Below are 27,258 nucleotides of genomic sequence, written 5' to 3'. Positions count from 1 at the left end.
TTGTGTTTTAACTAGCAGTATAGTAATATTACGTATGACTATTCGGCTGTTTTATCCTGCCCGAAAATGGAGATGGCCATATAGTTCTAAGCGGTCGTAAAAATGGACGAAAAGTCAATACTGCATAGAACCGAGTAGAGATCGCTCTCAGATTCTCTCTGGTTATACTATAATTTCAACATATTTTCCAATGTTTCTCGAAACGTATTCGATGTCTCACCACTTTTCAATTTTCTGGAATATTTTATTCATTCTTTTTCGAAGTATGTTTATTTTTTGTATATATATATAGTTTATTGCAAATTTTGTTGATTCGTTATACATTTTAAAATATTCTATTCAAAAGCATTAAAAAGATAAATATATTAAGCAAAACATTATTCAACTAAATTATAAATGAAGTTAAACATAGTCTGGAAGTTATATATATTTATGTATAACCTCCAGACTATGTCTAATTTCATTTTTAATTTAGTTGAATACTTTTTACTTAATATATTTACTTTTTTAATGCTTTTAAATTGAATATATATATATATATATATATATATATATATATATATATATATATATATATAGTTGAATATTAAATTCATTATAAAAGATTTCAATTAATAAATTTCCTTTTATATATTAATAACCTTCCATTAATTATATAGTATAATAATAACAATAAAATTGCATTAATAAAATTGTTAATACAATTACTGTAATATATATTGTTTTATTTTATAATTACAAAAAATGATAATATATGGTAATATAGAGAAATAATAATAAATGTTTATAAAGGTTAGGTTAGTCTATCGACTACTCCATCAACTACTCTAAAGATAGTTTACAGTTTTGTTATATTTAAATTGTAATAAAATATTACGAGAGCCAAAAAGGAACAAAGAAAAGCCTTGTATTTAAGTAAATACTAAAATATTTTTATACAAATTTATACAATTATACAATCTTATACAAATATTTTTATACAAATACAATGTTTGTGAACATATTGATGAATCTAATAAATTTTTACTTTCAGTAAATCATTGTACATTACCGCAAGCAAGTCAGGAAGATCTACTTCACTCATTTAAGAGTTATTCTGATGTGGCAATGTTTCATTATGCTGTACCAAAAGATGTATTTCAGTGCTACGTGGCATTTTGCTGCCTTTATGGATGATCCTACATGCCAACCACGGAAAGTTTATATGTAAATAATTTTTACTTAAAACTATATTAATGTGATTTTTTCACAATATTATGTAAATTATATACAAAGATTTTTTTAATGCTTTTTCTTTTTAACAAGAAGAAAATTTTTAGAAAATTTACTATTTTATTCTATATATATATATATATATATATATATATATATATATATAAAAGAGATGAAGTTTGCACAACAAATTCTAATTATTTCTAAAACTTTACAGAAAACAACATTAGAATAAATTATTTTTTTTTTTGTATCTTTGGTAAATTATTTTTAAAAGTTGTTTTTAAAAGTTGTTATTTTAGCTTTATTTGCTTATTTAATAGTTTCAAACATCCTCTAATTTATAAAAGTTACATGAATTTAAATTTATACACAAAATATATAATTTTTCTAATAAAATGCGATATTATAAATTATATATTTATAAATATGTGTTTTAAGATATAAGATAATTATTAATTAATTCACTTATTATAGTTCTAGACAAAATTATTTTACTATCAGAATGTAATCAAGGAAGAAATAATAACTGAAAAAAAAAAACAGTATATGATATTAATTATTGAGTCTAGTATGAATTCCGTTAGTCGAATAGTATTAAAATCAAGGAAATAATAATAAACAATAATTAAACTGTGAGATCATTGGAATAAATTACTAGAGAATCATAATTTAAAAGATAAAATAATATAGAATAATAAAATAAATTATAATTAGGATAAATTATTCTAAGAGAATAAAGAAGAACAAAATGTAGAGATACAGTCAGAGATATCTACTTACAACTTTCAGACATTTAAAAATCGGTAGTTATCCAATAATCACAAATAACAGAATATTCCTAACGAGTGAATATACCAAACGAGATGATAGTATTGTAATTACTACTACCACAACATATCAATCAAAGAATGCAACCATTGTGCCGGTTTATGGACCACAATCTGGGGATTGGTTTGCGGCTGCTTATATGCCTTATTGGGATGAGAGAGTACAACAGCAGGTACATGATTTTATCTGTTTAATGATGTAGATGATTACAATTATTATTGTTTTTATTATAAATATTATTTTAATACAAGGAACATTCTTATCAAATAACAATAATCTCTTTTTAAATTTGTATTAAGAAAATTATATAAAAAATTATATAAAATATACAATTGAGCTTTTGTATTTTTTATTCTTATTGAAATTGAGCAACTCCTCGATGTTTTTTTTAAATTTTTGTTTAAAAAAAAACATAATAAATTACTGTACACAATAATTGATGAACTCTGTACATTAAAATCTAAATAAGCATTCTTTGGATAACTATGATTTTTCTCATCCTATTTCTTAGTATTTGTTTTACTATTTTTAATATTTTTTTTACTTTTTGTTTGTATTTTTCCTAACACTAATGTCATGCTATCTCTATGTCATGTAATAGAATGAGATGAAACACATAATGACATGGCCACACTTGCTAATTCGATATGCTTGAGCATAAGGTTATATAAGGTCCATGGCCTTACACAAAAAATATTAGCAGTAAGCAAATAAAAAATGTTGATTAGCTTACTGCTAATATTTTGGCTTCAGTCTTTGCATAAGATGGAAGTATTCTTTCTTTTAAAAAGAAAAAGAAAATAGGACAAATGTATGACAATCAGACAATTTTGCTATAACAGTGGGAGTACTGAGTAATATTCTTTTTTTCGATAATTTCTGCTCACTCTGTACCATATTGCCAAAATTATTTGAATTTTAATGTATAATGAAAAAACAGCACAGAAAGAGAAATTAAGTTGTTAGAAAATATGATTGTGGAAAATATAAGGAAATATCTTGAAAGGAAGGATATATAAAAAAATTCAACTGTAATCAATTAAATTACAACTAAATAGTGAGTAATTCAGTAAAATTAGAAATAATAAAATAGTAAATTAAAATAAATGGTAATAAGTTATAGATTAATTATAAATTAGACTTTCAACAATTAGAATTTTTGGAACTAACATACAATATTTTTCATAATTCCTCCATTTGTGTGACCCATTTTTTTTTTGCCGATTATATCTCAGGGGTTTGGACACAAATGTCGATACAGCATAGGCACAGTAGCACTGTGGTCACAAATAGATAATATTGAGAACATTTCTATTGGTTGTCAAAGGACATTGCAAACAAGCACAATGACAACATATTACAAGTAAGATTATTACAATTTATGAGAAAACAAGTATTTAATGAAATTTAATAACACATATTTAATTATATATGTATAATATTTTATATAACACATACACATATACATATAAAAATACATAAATAAATATTTTTATTTACTTATACACTGTGTATATATATATATATATATATATATATATATATATATATATTATTTATTTATTTATATATATATATATATATATATATATATAAAAGTTTGGTTTATTTATGGATAGCCTTTGTATATGTAATTTGATTCAATGGAAAAGTTTTGCAAAAACTTATATCGACAAGATAAATATCTGTCGCACTATTTTATGGTATTTTTCCTTTCTAATAGATTTTAAACATTTATGTCAATTATTTTTTCTATTTATTTAGAATATATATTCCATCCGGAGTCTGGAGTTTTCGTATGTCAGTTTGGAACTGCAATTTCTTATTACACAATGTTCAAGATATTCGCGAACCTTGCATTGAATCTATGTCTCTAAAAGGACGTTCTTTACCAATATTCAATCATCTTCATCCTGTGGAATCCAAATATCTTACTACAAATGCTAGTTATACTTTCACAGAATCTTCTCCTTATGAAGATAGTTATTACTATTTATTAGTCGTTTCGAAAAGCGTTATCGAATTCAACGTCAAAGTCGACATATTAGGTAATTTCTAATTAATTAATATTATTTACTCTTAATCTTAATTTATTATATATTAATCTATCTTTTTTGAAAAATAAGCGCGAATATAATATATAAATATGCGAATTATTGGCAAATATTTCTCCAATTCTAATATAAAAGGGAATGTTTTTATAAACGCGTATGTTGTCATGAACAGAAAAGTTGCAATTCTTTTTTTTGATGAGTTTTAATGCGCATAAGAATGTTATGAAACTCTTTTGCAGTATTGCATTATGAAAAAAGTATTAAATGTTTGCTTTGTTGAAATAAGTATTAAATGTTTTTTTTTTTTTAGTTATAATAATCGCTTCTAGAGCAATCAATAGATATAAAATATGCAACGTTAGGAGATTAAACTTTGATATGTTGCACTTTTCGCTGATTATGATGCTCTTTTGAAATTAATTTTTAAAATATGCAATCCGATGTTTTACAGCCAAATTTTTCTATTTTATCCCTTAAAAATTCACATATGGGCCATTTTCACTTTATCGATATTTTAACTTTTTGTCTACGGGATATATTCTATTCAGACTTTTCTAAAACGCAAAATTTTGAATAGTCCCTTAACGACGGGGGATCCAATGACGTTAAAGTAGACTAAAAAAAAATGTGCATTTTGGTACACATTGTTCCCTTCAGACCCGCTTTCGTAGTTTAAAATATTATTTTTTTGCAAATTTGATTATTGGACCTTAAAGTTCAACAGGTGTACTAAAAAAAGTCTAAATTTTTTTGAGATAACTGATAGTTTAAAAATTATAACGAGTTAAAGATAGCTGTGGTAAATTCTATCCCATATGCTATTATTGATTTGCTACAGAGATGTGCAGATGAATGGTTAATAAGAATATATCCCGAAGTTTTTAATTAATAAAAAAAAATGTTTAAAATTTATTTTTTAATTTTTGTTGTACATAATCATTTTCTACAGAGATCTCAAGTAATACATATAAATTTTTGTAGATTTTTTTCAAGCGCATTGAGATAGTTAAAACTGCAACTAAGGTATTATGACCCATATGTGACCAGGAACAGAGTAAAAAAAATGTGATCTACATGATTTCAACTTGAGAACCTGCATTTTTTTTATTTTGATCTCTCTCTCTCTCTCTCTCTTTCTCTCTCTCACCTCTCTTTTTTTTTATACAGTATCTATTCTAATTTTTATTACGATATGCATGAGATGATATGCTTGAGACGATAATGGAAAAGCAGGTGGAGACAATGCATGTCTATATCTTCATATGATTATTTGATCACCAAATTATGCATATTATATATAGTGAGAGAAACACAAAGGAAAAATTGAATTTAGAGAGAAATAGTTAATTCAGAGTAGAGATTAATTCATCATAATAAATTTAGAATAAAGAAAGTTATTATAGTTGAGTAGCAATTATGTAACTATTTTATTTTTCTTATTTATTTTATATAAATTAATGGATTATCTTGTATAACATAATGAAATTAATAATAAATGATTTCAGGATGTCCAATCAGATTAACAGATATATCTTTTACAAGAAAATATATTGATACTTTTTTAAGTTTTAATTCCGTAATAGGATCAGATACCAAAGATGTATTAAAATACGAATGGTCTTATAATGAAAATAATGCTAGCAGATACAATAGAAATAAATTCTATCAAAAAAACGAAGAATATGATAATGTGAAATACGAGATTGATGATGAATGTACGCCAAGATATCAATTGGTGCGCGTGAAACACGCGGAAACATTTTCAACTGTTTATCTCTTACAGGTAATATTTGTCAAAATACAAATATGTATAATAACAAAAAATATAAAACGCGCCTGCTTCATATATCAACTATACTTTCTTTTATATACTATGTCAATTTTATTTTCTTTGCAGATTTCTCTGTCTTAATCAATTTAGAATAAAAATGATTTTTTTCTTATATATGATTTAATTTAATTTAATTATGATTAAAGTTTATTCAAAATTGTTTTCAGAATATATATATTTTCATTATTTATTTTATTATAAGATTCCAAAATTAAAATTTCATAAAGTTTTTACTTATAATGTAAGCCTATTGTTTAAATGTCTGACATTTTTTAAATAAATTAAGATATACATGATATACAAATCTGATAAATTTGTAAATATTAACTATAAGAGAAATATGTCGTTTGCATTAAATACATATAAAAAACTTGTTTTTTGAACCAAAGTGATTATAATATCAAAATTTATATTTTATATTTTTCAGAGAAAAGAATGGTTAAGTTCACAATTAATACTAACTGATTCAATTCCGATAATGACGCAATTTGATATTTTGCCATTAATCGATATTGGTGGCACACTTGATATCGATGTACATTTGGAAATAGAAAAGGTAAGCGAATATCTGTAGGTTTTATTTTTTAATTTCTTTATTAAAAATTTGTTATGTATTTTCTATTATTATATTTTAATATTTATTTATTTTAATTTTTTCATATGTTAAAATACTAGATTTTTTAAACTTACTCACTTTTAAGCCTTTTATGTAATTACATGATTGTCGCACATACAAAGTTTAAAAGTTCTTTTATCTTAAAGTTACCAAATATTTTCTTTAGAACTCCTTGCTTTTAAACTCTCTTTTGCACCTATTTACTTTCATTATCTGCATTTGCCATACAATTTAAAATAAAAAAGTAAAAGAAAGTGTCATGCTAGAAATATCATCTATCTTTTACTCTTTTATTCTATACATAGTTGTATAATTGTGAAGAATGTGAAATAGCGGGATAGCAACACAAGAGTAAGTAAGTAATAAGAGCAAGTACAAGTGATAAATAATAAGAAAACCAGTAATAATAATCTATGATTTTATGTACTATAATTAACATTAGATATCATGAATGTTTTTGTATTGTTTAAGCTGTCATCAGCACAATCGGTTTTGGTAACAGTATGCATTCAAAGAAATCGTATACCTAAACTAGAAAATCTTCATTCTTGTCAAAATGGAACTTTATCGCTGAACCTGTCATCATTAAACAAACACAACACAAGTTTGTTAATAGTATATCCACAACCGGGCACATGGTATATTATTAGCCATGCGACATGTTATAACTGGAATGGGTAAGCACTACACTAACTTCTACATATACAGTTGGATCTCCTTAATTTTGGAATCATTAAGACTGAATTATTTGTTATTTTGAAATTGCTTTTTAGTTCTGATTTTCTAACAGCATATACACAGAATGATAGCTTTTTCTTCTATTTACTTTTTTACTTTATATATAATCATGTGGTCATGTAGCAGATATGTACATTGAATTCTATACATATATTAGAAAAAGCTTTAATATTCTAAAATGATTGCGAATTGAAGGAGCATCTAATTTTATCTCATATAATTCAATCACAAAGTTTATCTTATATTTTATAGAGATATCCATATATTAATTTATGTTTACTTATAATAACATTTTCAAAATTTTTCATATTTTTTTAGAGGAAAAAATTATTTCTATATTATTTTATTAATTTATTTTAAATTGCAATGATTAAATATGCAAAGAGAGAGAGAAAAATAAAAGATATATATATATATATATATATATATATATATATATCATGTCTGTCCCAGAAGTTTGCGAACTTTCTTCGTACAGATGGTATTTCTGTTTCTAGCATAAATAGTCGTCCATCTTATTTGATTCACTTTAACCAATTTTAAGTTGATTTTTACTTTACAAAATTGTCATGACGACAAATGCAAATTATAAATGATTAAAAATAAAGAATTTTTAGAAATTAAGCTTTGGAATTGCTAACAGGTAATAGAGTTTATTTTTCAGACAATTTAAAGTTTTAAAAAATTTAACAAAATGTCAATTTAAGATTTTATTGTATTATGTGATTGAAAAATATTAAAAATTATCAAATTTGTGAAAAGATTAATGCATATCTTATTAAATTTGAAATAAGAAAAATACATGATACAAGGCCAACTTGTTTTTTATTTGAGATATTCCATCTATTGCAATATAATATTATGTGTTCAATATAGTAAACCTGTACACTGTCAATATGGAAAGATTTCAATATTAATGAATGTACGCATCAAAAAGTGTGTAATTTCTGACCAAAGTCCTTGCAATAATCATGGTGTTTGTCAAGAAATTCAGAAGAATGTTCTCCATTATGCAACATGCAATTGTTTTAAAGGTAGTATCAGCAACAAAACAATATTTAATAATAATTTTTATTGATTTGGAATAATTTTGTGATTAGAAATATTTTTGGATAATATATAATTTTAAAAATAATAATATAGAAAAATTGAAATCATAACATTATATATATAATATATTCTATTTTATCCTCTTTCTCTCTTTTTCCTCTCTTTCTTTCCTTTGTATTATAATTCAAATTTAATATTTTTCTCAGGAAGCATGACTTTAAATTTTTAAATACCTAATGATGTTATAAATGTTGTATTTATATGAATTAATAATAAAATTTGCTTTAAAAATTAAAGTAAATTTTATTTTTGAGACAAAATATTCTCAAATTTAATGCAGTATAAGAGAGATGCATGGATGGAGTCACAAAATTGTCTGAAAATTACAATATTTTGATCACTCAGGTTACACGGGATGGGATTGCACTGACATTTCGAATACTATCACTGCTATTTCTTCTTTCATGAGCGCCATGCTGCTCATTTTGAGCAATGCTTTTTTTATACCAGCTATATGTATAGCGATAAAACGGAAATTATATGCAGAAGGGCTAGTGTACTTAGCCACCATGCTGTTCTCATCGCTTTATCATGCCTGTGATCAAAATGGTGGACAATTCTGTATTGTCAAGTACGAAGTATGTCACATTGAACTATTTTGTTTATTTTTAATCTTTCAAAACTAATAATTTGATTTTGCGGCCCTAAACCGAAACTCCTCGAATATTTTTTTCTGAACTGTCACTTTGACATGTATTCAAAGTTCTGACTTAACAATTTCATAGTCGTTGAAAAATTTTTTTTGAACATTTAAAAGTTATATGTTACATGTAAAATATCTAAAATAATTATTTTTTATTTTTTAGTTTTATTACACACTCTGTAAGATTTTAATTCTTTAATATCAAATTTATTTTATTAAAATGGATTAAATAGTTTTATAATTATATAGTTGATAAACACTAGTTGATAAACAATAATAACAAAGAAATTAATACAAATTTAATTAATTTATTTTATAAAACAAATTTATCATTATTTTAATTAATAAAATTATTAATAGAAATATTTCTTTTCCCTCATCTTTTCTCTTTTTTTTCTTTCTTCTTTCTCTCTTTTTCACACACACACACACACACACACACATATATATATATGTATATATGCATGCATACACATACACATATTCTTTATGAATATTGTTTTTATATTTGCTACAGGTTTTACAATATAATGATTTCTTCTCGAGTATTTTGGCGTTCTATGTTACATTAGTATCAATGGCAGAGTTACCGATTGATTTTGTACCATTGTGCCATATGACTGGAGTTTTTGTTATCACTTTTGGGGTGCAAGTTGACAAGATGTGTCTGATCAGCATTTTGGTACCATTGTCAATGGGTGTCATTATACCGGTAAATTTATGATATATATAAAAGGCAGAATGTGTTACATTGCACAATATAATAACTTTCAATTAATTTATGATGTTTTTAAATACAGGCACCAAATTAAAACGGTAGGCACTAATGTAAAACTTAAAAATTTAATTAAATGTGTGTAAAATTTAAAAAAAGCGGAAAAGATGTAGAAATTAATATGCAAATATTCAAAAGTAATTATGAAATTATTGAAAATTATTTTTAAAAACTATTATCTGATTCTAATCTATCGACTAAAATATTTAAAAAATATTTAAAAACCTATTATCTGATTCTAATCTATCAATCTAATAACTTTAATATTAATTCTAATCTATCATCTAATAACTTTAATATTAATTACTCGATAATAATTTCTTTACTAATTATTTATAGAAAAAAATTGTAAAGGACTTTTTTTATTCAGTTTACTATAGTCTATCCGCTCACGAGCGTTGTCTAGAGTCTAGAACATCCTGTCTAGAACAGCTTTAGGACATCCTGTATATTAAAAAATATAAATATATATGGAAATATTAATTATGTATAAAAACTTTTCAGTAATATTTGAAAAATATTCTGTTGAGTATTGATGAAAGACGGGAATATTCTGTTGTAGGTTTTCACATGTGTCTATCGCAGTGTTAAATCTAAAAGGTGCAAGAAACCGAGCCGGAAAATAGTATTAGGTTTACTCTTCGCTATTGCAGGATTATTACTTTATTCTTTCATTGAAACGGAGGAGAATTATCAAGTACGTTTTTGTTTGTTGCACACGCGCATTCGCACACACACTCACAGTAGCGTGCACATATAGATTTTATGAATTCTTTCCTTTAGTCAATTGAAATCTCTATATTGAAAATTTATAATAATTTATAATAATTTCATTGGATATATATGTTCTTATATATATGACATGGGACTAATATAATTTTTATTTTTTGGCTATTAAAATTGATTATTATGATTAAATAAAATGTTATGCTCTTTTTTTTCTATAGATAGAAACACTATTTTTGTTATTTAAAGTTTTTTTTTTGTTATTAGAAAAAAGTTATAACTATTATATACATCTACCTAAACAGTTATAAGTATAGCATGACAAAAAAATGTCATGTAATTAAATAATTAAATAATTATATATAGAAATAATCAACTATACATACTTTCCGATATTTGAATAAGGAGCAACACATTTTCATTTTTTATATATTTTATTGCAGTATGTTCATAGTATATGGCATATTATCATGGCGATATCATTAATATTTTTGCTGCCACCAGCAAGAGAAACTATATCGAGAAACACTTTCTTCAATAATGATGGCGAGTCGTCATGGTGTTACAAAGACTCTTATGAAATCCCTACATTCACAATAACTGATCAGGAGAATCAAACAATTGTTAACAATTAACTTAAAAAGTATATGATGTATTGTTATTTTATAAATAGTTTTATAAATTCTTTCTATTTTCTTCTTTTCTCCCTCTCTCTCTTCTTTCCAGTCTCTCTCTATGTCTGTCTCTGTCAATCTCTCTCTCTCTCTCTCTCTCTCTTCCCCTCTCCTTGCTCCCGCTCCCTCTTTTCCTCTCCTTCTCCTTCTCTCCTCCCCTTCTCTCTCTCATTTTCTTGAAAAATTTAGATATTTTTATTTTTATATTTCGATTTGTATTAACATTAAAAAACAATAATCTTATTTAAACATGTGGAAATATGTGGAATATTGTCAAGAATATAATCGAATATCATTTATTGGTCTTCATTACAGTAACATCTTTCAAATAGAGGACAAAAGAATTTTACTCGGTAAATACGCGTGTTATAAAAATAATTACAAGCTCAATACAAACACTTGATTGACTCGTTCAACGCCTTCATTTAATACCTGACCATTCAATTCAGTTTATCTTTTTATGCTCCTTCTATGTTGTAATCAATAAACATACACATACATTATAATTTTAAATATATATTACACTTTATCAATATTATACATATGTATATTTAAAGAATTTTCAATTCCACATTTCGAGTAGATTTTTTTACCTTCTTTAATCTTTAAGATAGAAATATATAGAGTATCTTTTATAAAAAGGAGACTATAATTGGAAAAGATTTGATAATACTTATATATAAAAAAATACTAAATAAATTTTTATTTGTATAATACATATATTATTTAGAAAAAAAATTGATTTTGAAAATCAATTTTACATTGCTTTTTTTATCTTTTTTCAATATCAAATAAGTTTTACGGATTTGTATTTTATTGTTTATTGTTAATTTTATTGTATATTTTTTATATTTTACATATGTAATGAATGCTTCAGTTTTGGCGGAATTTCACAGGGAACAAGTTAAATAGCTACGTAAACAAATAAATAAATATAATTTGTGATATTATTTTTTTATTTTGTTTTTAAACAATTTTCCAAAAATTTTTAAATAAATTTTAAAAATTATTAAATGGGAGTCATATTATACAGGATCTCTTTTCAGGATGAGATTTAACTACTTCATTGATATCACATTCACATGCGCATGTGCGAAAAAGGGAGCCTTTAACGGCCCTAATAACGTTGCGATACGTTGCGATGGCTGCGCCGTATTGCCATATTTATTGGTATTTACGTTTCGGCAGTCGTCGTGAATAGTCACGAGAGAAAGATCGAGAACACACTGTCTGTGAGTTGTCCATCTCTTCCTTTTTTCTTCTTTTAAGTTTGTCTCTCATTCATTTCATCCCGATAATTTATCGTGAAGAATCATACACGCAATCAATTGAATGATACAGTTTTGGCAAATTCGGATTTCCGATGCTCCATAGATTAAATCTTATACAAATTTTGTCAAAAAATATTCTAAAGATCATTTTTCTATCTTTACAATTGTGCTAAAATAACTCGCGATTTTTTCTTTCGAAAAAATCGAAGTAATTACTAGTTTTCATAGATTTCCGAATTTTTTATATCAAAGAACATGCAAAAATACTCTTATATGTTTTTAATAGGCGCGAGAATGTAACAATAAAATATGAAAACTTTAATCTAACCGAACTTGTGTGTATCATCAGTTTCAGAATCGGTAATTATATTCTCGATAATTTATTGTGTATATGTACTTTACATGCAATCAACATCTTTAATCGACGTCAGACCAGAATTAATCAGAATTTTCGAATTCACACTTTATCGATCACACTTGACAGTTTTCAGACCGGCAACTAGCAAGTTTTAATTTGTGTGCTTGGATATTCTTCTCATTTTCTTGTACATTCTTATATATACCTATTACATTCCGTGGAGATGGCGAGTTTGAAGGTGCGAGTGAATTCTCCGACGGTGCGTTATTCGGAAGATTTCATCGAAGCAGAATACGAGTACCGGACAACTAGCGTGGCTGAGGGCGACGAGAATGATGATAATATATATACGGTGAGAATCCATACATTCGTCGACTTCATCTACTTCATATTTTCAGTATGTATGTTGTGTGATGTTTGCGCCGGCCTGTCATCAATATCAACATATCAGTTTATTCGTTGAGGCTATATTAATTAAATAGTGGATTTTTCGTTATATTGCTGTCGTTATATGATGAATGTGTATATATATATATATATATATATATATATATATATATATATATATATATATATATATATTGAAAATGTTCCAAAAAGATGCGATATTCTTTTAATAAATGACTTATCAATTTAGAGTCGATGATCATTCCTTAGCGAAAATGTCGCAACACTTAACTTTATATGTCTTGAGCGACTGAAAAAGAGAAGAGCCAAATTTATAACATGCTAATTGTAAAATATAAAAATAAAATTGAAAAGTTTTATTGAATAATAATCTTTATCTTGTCATTTTTATTTAAAAAATTACTTATTTAAATAGGTATATAAATTTATTATTGAGGAAGGAATACCTCTTTCTCCCTTCCTCTCTCTCTCTCTCTCTCTCTCTCTCTCTCACACACACACACTCTCTCTCTCTCTCTCTCTCTCTCTCTCTCTCTAGATCATTCTAGAATCGATTTTCACGGAGCTCGCACGTGCGTGTTATATTGTATGCATGTATGTTCATGCATACACAATATATATCCATATTTATATCTATATTTATCTACTCAATCAGGATTTTTTTTAGATTATTAAAGACTGTAAATATTATTTTAAAAATATCTTTGTTACATTATCAATTATTAAGGATATTTTTATTAATAATATTGTTGCAATGTTTAAAATTTATTATATATTATAGAAACACACACGATAATGACCGAAAATATACATTTATTGTGTATATATGAGCATACGTTTTAAAAAATATTTAAATTTATGTTTATGCGCACAATACTATAATTTAATTTAATTTTCATATGATATATTTTAATTTTTTCTTAATGTATATTTTATTTTTTGTGTATGGACACATACACATACACACACACACATACATTTGTGTGCATACATGTGTGTGAAAATCTATAGTAAATTCTATATTTTCTGAATTTTTTTTCAATTTTATATCTGTTGTATAAAAAAAAAATTATGAAGAATATAAATTTTGTATATAATACTTTTCTTGAGAACTTATTTCGAAAAACGAAGAAAAATGTTGAAATGTTTTTACATTGCATCAAATTTTTTTGTAGGTGTCACCCACATTGACAAGATTACTGATCAAGACCATGATGAAGGTTCCCAAGCTGGGATTGATGATGGTGGGCTGGGGTGGTAACAACGGTAGCACTGTAACAGCAGCTTTAATTGCGAATAAGCTCAAATTAAAGTGGGAAACAAAGGAGGGTGAGAAAACTGCAAATTGGTATGTCTTTTCAGCATTATTTATTTATCATATATTTGTCATATATTAGGTCTGTTTTTTATAGCTGAACTGGTTGCAGTTCAGAGTTTATCTTCTGTCCACATTAAAATGAGAAAGATAAGCTCTGTACTAGTTCAGCCAGTTCAGCTATAAAGGACAAACAAATATAGTAATATCTGAAATATTACATTTATTGAGCAAGTAAATTGATCTTGAAAACATATATAGCAGATATATATATATATATATATATATATATATATATATATATATATATATATATTATTTAGATATTAATTTTGTATATTTATTCTTTTTGTTATATATGTGAAATTAATATTTCTTCAAAGATATCAATGATATTAAAGATCAATAATTTTAACTTTTTTGTAAACTTTATTTATAATATTTTAATATTATTAAAGTATTATTAATCCACTGTGTATTTATTATACTTGTTTTATTATACTATATTTAGTTTAAGTGTTACTGTAAATAAAATATATATTTTATGTGTTAATTTTATTTTATTTTTTTATATAGATTTTATATAGATTTATTTTGGGATATTATTCTGTACACTTTCTAATAACGAGTCACATTTTCTTTTAATCTTACGATTGCATTTATTTCTATATGTTATTGCATTTAATTATTATATCTTTATTTTTCTTTGTATTTTTTCGTTTTTACAATGACTTTATTTTTCTTCATTACTTCTATGCTTTTTAGGTATGGTTCTTTAACGCAAGCGTCCACTGTGAGATTAGGCAGAAAAAGTGAAGGAGAGGATGTTTATGTTCCTATCTCTAGTATGCTGCCCATGATCAATCCTGATGATATCGAGATTGATGGTTGGGATATCTCAGATGTAAATCTTGCTGACGCCATGACGCGCGCTAAAGTGTTGGATATAAATTTGCAAGTACAATTGCAACCCTACATGGCACACATGCGGCCCAGGAAGAGCATATACTACTCTGATTTCATCGCATCGAATCAAGTAATCAGATTTTTAGTAGGATCCAATTTTCTATATGATAGAATTGGAAAAAAGATAATGTTTAATAAAATTGTAAATTTAAATAAATTATCTGAATTTTTTGATTTAGAATCTAGATTATTCAATTTTTTTTAAATATGATAGCTTTTTGTCTATCTTTTCTTAAAAATTTAACAATTTCATTTTTTTACTGTAGCAATTATTTAGTTAATAGTAAATTGTAAAATCTAATTAAGCTATTTCCATATAATATTATTATCTTCAGTTTTCTTATGTATAATTATTTTTTCATTTTTTTTTTTAGAAAGCATTTATATAATTCATATAAAATAAATTTGACAAAACTAATTTATGATATTTGGCAAGAACACTTTGTTAAATAAATGTCTAGAAATTATTTTCTTCTACAACAACACATCGATATCTCAATTGTCAAAAATGTTCAAAATTTTATAGTGTTTTGATACGTAACGACAATATATTTATTTCGGAATATTTCCACAGTAAGAAGAGGAATATCAGAAGCAAGAGTTGAGATACCACTATAAATAACTATTCCTAAAATTTTAATCGGAACAACATGCAAGTTATATAATTGGTCCTTCTTTGTCAGTCCATCGATTGATGAACTTTATCGTAAACAAAAAGAGTTTATAACTCGGAAGGAAGACATTTCTGCACCTATGTTCATAATATAAATTTTTTCATTTTTGCAGTGAATAGAATATGCTTTTTTAAAATTATATTTAACGAAATTTTTGTTTATAAAGGGTAAAAGAGCAAATAATATCATCATGGGCACTAAGGCTGAACAGCTCAACAAAATTCGTAATGATATTGTGGAATTCAAAACTACGAAGAATTTGGATCAAGTGATTGTCCTGTGGACTGCTAATACCGAGAGATTTACGGAAATCATAACGGGTGTTAATGACACGGCCGATAATCTTCTGAAAGCAATCAAGGAGAATCATTCAGAGATTAGTCCCAGTACCATGTTCGTTGTGGCGGCGGCTTTAGAAGGAGTAAGAAAACATTGATATAATTTCTTTTTTTTATAATGTAGAGAAATGTTTTCATAGATTATATTATTATTTATTAGCGAAATCGTTAGTTGTTGCAATATAATATTTATAAATATATAAAATCCAAATATAAATTTCATATAAATTTCAAAACAACAAGTTATATAATTAGATTCCTTGAAAAGAATATTTTGTAAATGAAAGAAAAGCGATTATAATATTATATAAAATTGTTATTTAAAACACTCCGTATATTATTATTTAATGTAAATTAGTAAAAAAAATATATTTATTATTTAGTAAGATCGATTACACATATAATTTATGCAATAATTTTAATAGCAATTAATATCAAAATTATATTGATTAATATAATCGTTAATAATAACTAATATGTGAAATTTTCTTTTTATCTTTTTGTATTTTTCTATTTATTTTTCATTAATTTTTTTTAATTACTAATTGAGGTTTAAGAAAACCTTTTCTTTTTTTACGATCCTCACTTTTTTTTATAAATTGATTATTAATAAATATATTCACATACATGCGCGCACACATGTATATCCTGTTTTTTCATTTGAAATTTATCAGCAATTTAGAAATGAAAGATTTTTGTGAGTTATCTAAATAATTTCTTTTTTCAGTGTACTTACATCAATGGATCGCCACAAAATACTTTTGTGCCAGGTGTTTTTGAGCTAGTTGAAAGGCAGAAAACATTTATCGGTGGTGATGATTTCAAATCTGGCCAGACAAAACTGAAGTCCGTGCTCGTAGATTTTCTCATATCGGCCGGCATTAAACCGGTATCAATTGTTAGTTACAATCATTTAGGAAATAATGATGGATACAATTTATCTGCACCACAGCAATTTCATTCAAAAGAGGTACACAGAAGAAAATATATATATATGCTAAGTATTGTGATGTATTCAATATATGTGTGCAATTATGTCATAATTTATGGGAAGTAATATAAAAACAAAAGTTACTTCACTTTCAAGCGCTTATAAATACTAAAAATAATAATATATGTATAATATTTTATAATAAATATTATACGTTTATATACCACACATATACATTTATTCTACTTACATATATTTATTCTATATATTCGTATTTATTATTATATTATTTTTATTTCTAATTTTGTTACAATATATATATATATATATACATACATATATATATATATATATATATATATATATATATATATATGTAAATATTACAATGTACATATTATAATATGTACAACTATTGCAATAGTTTTACATATGTATAATCACATACAATGCAGATTTCCAAGAGCAATGTTATAGACGATATGGTGCAATCCAACAAGATTCTCTATAAACCTGGAGAAAAACCGGATCATTGTGTCGTTATCAAATACGTTCCCTATGTTGGTAAGTATTCATTTTTTATCAGTAATGCTTTTTAGATAACTAAATATGCCAAAAGCATATATATCACAAATGTATGTTATACATATTACGTCGACAGAATTCTGGCAGCAGCCAAGCATGGTCTGTCATTTTAAGTAATGTCAGAAATACATAAAAATGCGTAAAGTTTTTTTATCTATATTGTTTTTCTAGGTGATAGTAAAAGAGCTATGGATGAATACACTTCTGAAATCATGCTGGGTGGCCATAACACTATAGTGATTCATAACACGTGTGAAGACTCGCTCTTGGCAGCACCTATCATTCTTGATCTCGTCATCTTGGCCGAGCTCTGTTCTCGCATTACTTTCAAGAAAATGAACTCCGACGAAGAATTTTCTAGTTTTCATAGCGTGCTCTCTATTCTGTCGTATCTTTGTAAAGCTCCTCTAGTGCCACAAGGAACGCCGGTCGTAAATGCCCTTTTCCGACAGCGGAGCGCTATCGAAAACATTTTACGAGCCTGCTTGTCCTTACCACCAGAGAACAACATGTTGCTGGAACACAAGGTCACCTTCAAGATTTAAAGAAGACGCGGTGAAAAGAAGATTGAAGGAATATAAGAAATCAAGCGGACATAAGGTGGAAAAGCGATATAGCAAAAATTTTGTTTATTATTAGAAGAGATAGTAATTTTTTTTTTAAGTTGTTTTCTTTAATCAAATCCAATAGTACTATTTCAAAATTAATTTCAAGGTTACAATTTTGAAATTTTGAAACGACAATAACTTTGTTATAGAAAGAGAAAATAGTTAATAGCATTCTTATAGTTAAGTTTTTTTAGTTACATCTAGTATATTGAAACTAATTTTTCAAGATTATCATTTTGGAATGGCAAGAAAATGATGTAATTTTGAAGGCTGACTTTCCCAATTTATAAAAAAATTAGTTTTATATAAAAATTGTTTAATATATATAAATATATATATATATATATTAAACAATTTATATATATATATATATATATATATATATATATGTAATATATTAAAAATATATCACTCGTTAACTAAGATTATTAATATCATAACAAAATAATTTTTTTTAACATCTGAGCAATTTCACACATTATATACTATTTTATATACTAGTCAATAATATCATTAATTAATTACTATTATAATTATTGTAGTATAATTATTTTATATTTAATGTTAGTTATATATATCACGACAAAATAAAAATTACTACTAAATTAATACTATTTTTTTTTATATATATTTATATTAATAAATGTAATAAATTATATATGTATATAAATAAATGTACTCAAATAAAAAAAAGTTATGATTTAGAGAGAACTACAATTATTATATATATAATATAAATAATTATTTTAAATTTGCAAATAAAAAATTAGTACATTATTCATTAATTTTTAATATACATACAAAACAATACAGAGTGACCGTTAAGATTGTCGAACAAATGGTTATTATCAGAGAGAAGCCTTCTCTCTGCTTCTAATATAGCAATGAGTTAGAAAGAGAAAGAGAGATTACAGAACAAAGAAGAGTGAGAGAAAAGTTCAGATAGCGCTACTGGGCAACTTACTTATTTCATGTATGCGCACTCTATTTTAGCCAACACAAAATCGAGAAAGTTGCGCTATTGGATATAGTGATATACTGTGGCTGCGTTCCGTAATTCACTGCCAGTACTGAAAATCTATAGTGTACGTGACGTAAACTATAGATTTTCGATACTAGCAGTGAATTACGGAATGCAGCCTGTATACTGTGGCACAGTGCACAGTACGGTTTTGTGTCTTGTTTGTCAGTTTCTCACATATCTCATATTTGTAAACAAAACATTGTATAACATATAAAACCACGTAAATTTCTTATTATAGTGCATTAATGATGAGAAAAGTTCTCTTTACAATTTTTTTCTTGATTTTGACAAATCAAGGTATAGTATTTTACCTTGTTATAATAGGGCGTGGTTATCATTCTCTCTTCATAATTCTTGATTTGAAATTGACATTGAAATAATAAAATTCGAATTGCAGGTGATAGCTTATATTGTTATAGATGTAACAGTAATCATCCTGGATGTGGAACACCTTTAAATTGGTTATGGTATTGGGGAGAAACTTGTCCAGAATATGATGACAAATGTGTGAAGATAATTGAACGAAAAGGAGGTAACTATTAATGTTATTTACAGAATAACTTTCAGATATTTCTATTTAATATTGAGATTATATAAAATATATAAACACGCTATATATATATATATATATATATATATATATATATATATATATAATTAAAATTGTGAAACTTTCAGCTGAGACAATCATTACACGTGAATGCTTAAGCTCTGTACGTAGCTTTAGAACAGATATTCCTGCAGATCATTACGAGGGTTGCAGACCTGCTGCTAAAGATGTACGATTAGGCCATTATGTTAATAATAGTATTCATCAATTAGATATCCATCGTGATTATTACGATGAAGTTACTTGGTGTTTCTGTTACTTCGATCACAGATGTAACAGTGCAGAAAAAACAACTGTTCCAATATTGCTTCTAACTTTAATAATTGCTATAAAATATTTCATATCTTGAGGTTATTGCGCAATATCTTGCAAAATAAAAGCATTTTTAATAGAGCAAAAGCATTTTAACAAAAAAAAACATTTAATTTGCAAAGCATTTTAATAAAATAATTCCTGAAAAAAATTATTTACAAGATACAAATATATCATTATCTTATTGTCATTTGACATGTTATATTATAATGATATGTAAGATGACAGAAATTACGATGATATTCTTTAATTAATTTGAATGAAAATGAAAATTTTAATATGTAGAAGTTATGGTACTTTTCAAATAGGAAGCAAATTAATACTAACAACTAATAAAAGTTTGTACAGTTAGATATGATGCAATATAGTGATAAAAGTATGCACTGTGTCATGTTTTTTTCAATACTAGAAGAAAAGAGGACACTTTTTTTTCCATATATTATGTATCATATTGTATTTATATAACATATGTTATATAATATATTTATATAACATTTATATTGTATTTATACAAACTATTATTATGAAATTTATTAATTTGCTATTTGAAAAGTATTTTGATATTTTAATATTAGAAATTTTTTATATTTTCAAAGCATGTAAACAATCTCTACTGTAAGAGTTTTGTTTTATATTTTAAATTATTATTTATATCATAGACATAAGTATAAATTTATGTTAATGTATAATGAATACTTTTACAAAACAAGATTGTCACATATCGCACAGCCGTCCATTAAATATAATAATTAAAGAAAAAATTAAATATAAAATATATTATACATAATATATCTATTTTGGTTTCAATACCACAAATCAATACTACAAATCATTTTATTATATTATTGTAATCTATTTTATATCAAATATATAGAAATTTGTATATTTTATAATAAAAATTTTTTAATAAATACATATTTATTTTCACACACAAACACAATACTTGGATTAAAATATATATATATATATATCATTACTCTGAAAATGAGTCCCTTATAACTCTACGACACGCGCTTTGCGCCACTCTTGCCGTAATGTGTGTTCACGTTCACGCGGTTCGCGGTTTAAGTTTAGTATAGTTTAGTAAGCCACCGTCGATGGACGAGGCAGCATCATTCGGTATTACTTAAACTAACTCTAGTATTACTTTCGATAGCGCTTTACGCAAGTGCCACGTATATATTTATGCTTTAACAGCAGTCATGTCGTTCAACAATGAAGACGCAACACCACCTCCAAATAAAAAGATGATGGTAAGTGTGTCACGCAATATCGCTTCTACTGCCATACAATATGAAAATAAATTAATATCAGAGGATGAGAGAAATAATTTATTCGACCTTTATATATAATACATATAAACGCAATATTCAACGCTTTCTCTCTCTCTCTTTCTCTCTCCCCTCCCCCTCTCTCTCTCTCTCTTTTCTTTCTCTAAATTTATTCGTTTTAGCTTTAACGATATCTGCTACATTTCTCTTTAATTATTTCACTTAATATATGCGATAAAATTGAAATACAAGATATTTATTACAATTGTCGAAACAGAAAAAAATTATGCTCTTCCGTTATTCTGCGAAATCTCTTAATTCCCACTCTGTTCTAAATGTAACACTTTTACAGATTGAAAATATCCTTACTTCCTTCGCTTACTTTACGAATTACTTCCTCCGATTCAGATTCATATGTCTTTTATTCGGTTTCTCAGTTTATATATGACGATGTAGTAATTGGCAAATTTGTAGTAGGAGAGAATATTGAAATAATGCAAAAGAAAAGTTTACAGAGGACAGCTGATTCAGAATAGGGAGAATAAGAATAACGAGAAAATAGGAGAATAGAGAGATTTTATTGTACGTATCTATTTATCTATCGAATCATCTATATATCTATCGATCTATTTATCTATCTATTTACCCATGATGTAAGAAATAAAAGATTTTCAAGATTCTTACGTTATGTATTCTTACGTTATGTATTCTTACATTATGTATTCTTACGTTATGTATTCTTACGTTATGTATTTACCCATTCGCAATGACTTTAAATCTAGCTATTTCTTTTGAGTTGCATATGAAATCAATAATATTAAAAAAAAATGAATTAATTATATAATTAAATTAAAATAAATTAAAAAATTTTTTTATAGATCTGTGCAAACGTATCAGAACAGGCGCATCATGTATCCAGAGCAAAACGGGGACAAGCAATTGGCAATATTCGAGGCTTTCGAGGTTGCACAGTATGGCTAACTGGACTCTCAGGTGCTGGCAAGACTTCCATCTCGTTCCAGGTGGAGGCTATCTTGGTGAATCATGGTATTCCAGCTTATGGTCTAGATGGCGATAATGTCAGAAGTGGCCTGAACCGCAACTTGACCTTCAGCAAACAAGATAGAAAGGAAAATATTAGAAGAGTAGCTGAAGTAGCTAAACTCTTTGCTGATAGCGGACAAATTTGTCTCTGTAGTTTCGTTTCGCCTTTCGAGGAAGATAGACAGATGGCAAGGCAAATTCATAGAGAAGCTGATTTGCCCTTCTTTGAAGTGTTTGTAGATACACCCTTGCAGGTTTGCGAAGCTCGCGACACCAAGGGCCTTTATAAAAAAGCTCGACAAGGCACCATTAAAGGTTTCACTGGCATTGATCAAATGTATGAGAGGCCTACAAAATCTGATTTAGTTGTTAAAACCGAAAATTGCACTCCTGAAGAGTCTGCTGTGACTGTAATTGAATTTTTAGAGAAACATCGTATCATTCCACATATTGAAAAACCTTCAAATCCGATCAGAGAACTGTTTGTGCCAGATTCGAAACTGACATCTACAAAAATGGAAGCAGAAACTCTGCAATGTGTGGAGATCAGTGAACTTGATGTGCAGTGGTTGCAAATTCTGGCAGAAGGATGGGCGTCGCCATTAACTGGCTTCATGAGGGAACATCAGTATCTTCAGGTACACACACACTGCGAAGTATAGTTATATCGTATATATGCGATCTCAGCTCAGTGAAGTGAGTCGTTGTCTAAAGCCTTAAGTGAGTCAAGTAATTTTGTTTCTATTCCATGAACTTTATTATCTCATATTAAATATTATAATTTAACATTTAATTTTATTCAAGGCTCAACATCTGCGATGTGTGCTCGAAGGTGGCAAAGAAGTGAATCAATCGGTACCAATTGTTCTCGCGATAAGTACAACTGATAAGAATCGCTTGGAGGGTTCTTTTGCTGTAACCTTGAGACACAAAGGCAAAATTTTGGCAATTCTACGAAGACCAGAATTTTATTTTCATCGAAAAGAGGAACGTTGTAGTTGGCAGTTTGGCACCAACAATTTGGGCCATCCATATATCAGGATGATTCACGATTCTGGTGACTGGCTGATGGGCGGCGATCTCGAAGTGCTGGAGAGAATTAGATGGCACGACGGACTCGATAAATACAGGTTAACACCGAATGAAATTCGCGCCAAGTGCCGAATGATGAAGGCCGACGCCGTTTTTGCGTTTCAATTAAGAAATCCCATTCATAATGGACATGCGCTGCTTATGCAGGTATGTCATTATATTTCTAATATGATAACTTGAAAAGAAATTAATATGTTATGTATTACATAATAAATCACACATGTTATCGTATATCAAAATATTTAAATCTAATGTTGCTATTCATCATGAAGGACACGAGAAGACGGTTGCTGGAGGAGAGAGGTTTCAAAAATCCAGTGCTTTTACTTCATCCATTAGGTGGTTGGACAAAAGATGATGATGTTCCTTTATATACCAGAATTCTACAACATAAGGCAATTTTGGACGAAGGTGTGCTAGATGCTGATTCCACACTATTAGCTATTTTTCCCAGTCCAATGATGTATGCTGGACCAGTTGAGGTGAAACTTTAACAACAGAAGTTTTATGAGCTTTAACGTTGCATTAGTTAATTTTATTTCTAGTTTTTTTTTATCAGTATTAATTTTTTTTTGTATTTTCTAATTTTTGTTTTATCTCTAGCTTCATTTTTTGCTGCACTCTATAGCTGCCGTATTCTATACCTTACATTTATATGCACACCATTTAAACTTTAATTAATAATAAAAATATCCAATTATTTTTCAGGTGCAGTGGCATGCAAAGGCGAGGATGAATGCTGGCGCCAACTTCTATATTGTAGGGAGAGATCCTGCGGGTATACCGCATCCTAATAAAGATGCTACGCCTGATGGCAACTTGTACGATCCTAATCATGGCGCCAGGGTTCTCTCTATGGCCCGAGGTCTTCATAATCTCGAAATAATCCCCTTCAGGGTAGCCGCCTATGACACGCAAAATGGCAGAATGGCATTCTACGAGCCAGAACGAAAGCAAGACTTTGAGTTTATTTCAGGGACAAAAATGCGAGGTAAGATGCCAGTTGACAGCAATATTTTATAATACATAAATTTTTAGATTATATGTGAAATAAAGCAATATATTTACTAAAAACAATTTGTAATTATATATATATATATATATATATATATATATATATATATATCAAATCAAAACACACAGTAAACACAAATAATACAAAATAAAATAAATACCAAATAAAATTAAAAACTGGGAAAAGAAATGATGAAACTTAAAATATATATTTTTCAAACACGCACGCACGTGTGTGCGTGCGTGCGTGCGTGCGTGCGTGCGTGCGTGCGTGTGTGTGTGTGTGTGTGTGTATACTTGTATGTAATATGTATATAAGTTTGATTTTTTGTTTTATTCTATACAAATAATAACTATTACAACATTGTTGACTTTATATTATATTAAAACTATGTTTTTACAATGTTTCCCTCTTTCTCTTTTTTTCTTTACATTAAAGTCAGATAAATTTCTCCATTGTTTACATTATCATAAATTTGTTGTATTATTTATTAACTTGAAAAATGCAATCATTTCATAAGGGCACAAGCAAACTTTTTTGTAAAAAAAATTGCATTATTGTAATAATATATATATGTATAATACTCGATCATTTAAAGATATTTGTAAAATTGAGAAAAAACCCAGAAAAAAACTAAAATTTTTAAATTTTATTTGATATATGCAATATTGCAATATTATAGTTTGATTAGTTATTTCGTATTTGCAGGATTGGCGAAGACAGGTCAAAATCCTCCCAATAGTTTTATGGCACCTAAAGCATGGCAAGTACTTGTGCAATACTATCAAAATCTAGATAAAAAATAAACTTGGACTTGCTAATAGATAACAAGGATTCGATTTTCAAACAATTTTAAAATGAATTTTTACGATACCTTACTTAAAGTGCATTTATCATAAAATATTTTATATTAAAAAATTTTTTAAACAATTTTTCATCAAAGTTGATAATGAAAAATTGATTCAAAGTTTGCTTTTGAAAAGAATAATTTAGGTCAAAAGAAGTATGGTTTATCATTTTTTGGACAATATTGCATATTTTGCATTTATTTGCATTTATTTAAACTAGAAAACATGAAAAAGAACAATGCAAAAATTTTTTTTATGTTGAGTATTCCTAAACGTTTCTCAAGTTTATCTCTTAAAAAATTATATTCACTCATCACTGTATCACATTATTGCATATTTATGGCAACATTGCGTTACTATAAAATATTTCTACAGTATTTTTGCAATCTTTCTGTACTATTTGAAAGATTCATATATCCTTGAATGCATCTGGTATATTCGCCATGATCTTATTTTATGTGTAAATAATTTTATTTTGTACAAATAAAAAGTACACAGAGTCTGATATTTTCTATAGAAATATGTAAAATAATATAATTGTGTAAAGTATGTATATATTATGTGTATACATTTTGCAAAGCATATATATATATAATTTTCATATATATATATATATATATATATATATATATATATATATATATATAATTTCTACTAAAAATATGAAACAATCTGTTTCTTTTATCTTATCTTTTTATGTTCTGTATATTTACTTAAAACAATTTAAATATATCAAAGGTGTGGATGCGGCAAAACTGTGGCGGCGACATTAAATGTATGTTATCTGAAATTAGTCGCTACAGACACTATAAATTGTTTTTCTTACAATAAATTCACTATTTTAAATATTAAATTTTTTTATTCAATATAAACCTATATTAATATAACTCATGTTTGATGGTATAGATTCGTAAAACTGCAGAAAATATTTTTAATCGTCTTATAGATAAATTCAATCCTCATGTACTCTACATACGTTTATAACGAGAATAAATCTTACAATAATTGTGATCGCGGTTTATCTTTATATAATCTTAAATTTATTTAAATCTATATCTTTTCTCTCTTTCCACCTACTCCCTTGAAAATAAAATCTTTGACACGTTTCATTCATACAGAAAAACAAGCAATGTTGTTGCACTATATATCTTGTACCGTATGGATATAAATATATATTTTATTGAAGACGAGTTGACATAAAAAAAATTAATTAATTTGAATTTAGTGCAAAAAATCAGATAACTTTCTTATTTCTAATATAATAATCTAATTATTGTAGAGTGAGTAATTAAAAGCTTTATTAGTGACGGATTTATATCGATACGCTAATGAAAAGTTTAATCTTCAAGTTCTCGAGGTATACAGATATACGCTACAT

General features: G+C 26.6%; 4 protein-coding genes across 7 annotated transcripts; all 4 read left to right on the top strand.

The window, feature by feature from the left end:
* Positions 1-35: 35 nt before the first annotated feature.
* Positions 36-11,626, top strand: LOC126851228 (post-GPI attachment to proteins factor 6-like). Its single transcript, XM_050594954.1, is given in 15 exon segments — positions 36-263; positions 1,034-1,143; positions 1,145-1,206; positions 2,005-2,215; positions 3,279-3,406; positions 3,808-4,091; positions 5,603-5,880; positions 6,356-6,484; positions 7,016-7,221; positions 8,159-8,316; positions 8,738-8,970; positions 9,553-9,747; positions 10,373-10,507; positions 10,980-11,179; positions 11,526-11,626. Coding segments are annotated over 14 exon segments (2,394 nt in total). The 5' UTR covers positions 36-190; the 3' UTR covers positions 11,172-11,179; positions 11,526-11,626.
* Positions 11,627-12,287: 661 nt separating this feature from the next.
* Positions 12,288-19,240, top strand: LOC126851238 (inositol-3-phosphate synthase 1-B). Of its 4 annotated transcripts, none has more exons than XM_050594985.1 (8): positions 12,288-12,442; positions 12,973-13,191; positions 14,423-14,595; positions 15,328-15,598; positions 16,369-16,623; positions 17,268-17,510; positions 17,927-18,035; positions 18,228-19,240. In XM_050594985.1, the coding sequence occupies exons 2-8, from the start codon at positions 13,063-13,065 to the stop codon at positions 18,599-18,601; spliced, it is 1,554 nt and encodes a 517-aa protein (XP_050450942.1). In that variant the 5' UTR covers positions 12,288-12,442; positions 12,973-13,062; the 3' UTR covers positions 18,602-19,240. The 4 variants fall into 4 exon arrangements, with proteins under 4 accessions (XP_050450942.1, XP_050450940.1, XP_050450943.1 ...); XM_050594983.1 differs by having other exon boundaries at positions 12,311-12,442; positions 12,966-13,191; XM_050594986.1 differs by having other exon boundaries at positions 12,322-12,442; positions 13,063-13,191.
* A 470-nt stretch (positions 19,241-19,710) lies between these two features.
* Positions 19,711-21,426, top strand: LOC126851254 (uncharacterized). The gene is made up of 3 exons (XM_050595009.1): positions 19,711-19,985; positions 20,086-20,220; positions 20,367-21,426. The coding sequence occupies exons 1-3, from the start codon at positions 19,934-19,936 to the stop codon at positions 20,645-20,647; spliced, it is 468 nt and encodes a 155-aa protein (XP_050450966.1). The 5' UTR covers positions 19,711-19,933; the 3' UTR covers positions 20,648-21,426.
* A 184-nt stretch (positions 21,427-21,610) lies between these two features.
* Positions 21,611-26,733, top strand: LOC126851231 (bifunctional 3'-phosphoadenosine 5'-phosphosulfate synthase-like). The gene is made up of 6 exons (XM_050594958.1): positions 21,611-21,863; positions 22,760-23,563; positions 23,730-24,164; positions 24,290-24,499; positions 24,726-25,008; positions 25,741-26,733. The coding sequence occupies exons 1-6, from the start codon at positions 21,813-21,815 to the stop codon at positions 25,836-25,838; spliced, it is 1,881 nt and encodes a 626-aa protein (XP_050450915.1). The 5' UTR covers positions 21,611-21,812; the 3' UTR covers positions 25,839-26,733.
* Positions 26,734-27,258: the final 525 nt, after the last annotated feature.

The sequence above is a fragment of the Cataglyphis hispanica genome, chromosome 7 (assembly GCF_021464435.1).
Source record: "Cataglyphis hispanica isolate Lineage 1 chromosome 7, ULB_Chis1_1.0, whole genome shotgun sequence".
Classification (NCBI taxonomy): domain Eukaryota; kingdom Metazoa; phylum Arthropoda; class Insecta; order Hymenoptera; family Formicidae; genus Cataglyphis; species Cataglyphis hispanica.
The sequence above is the reverse complement of the archived record's forward strand: the minus strand, read 5'-3'. Positions and strand labels throughout refer to the sequence as shown.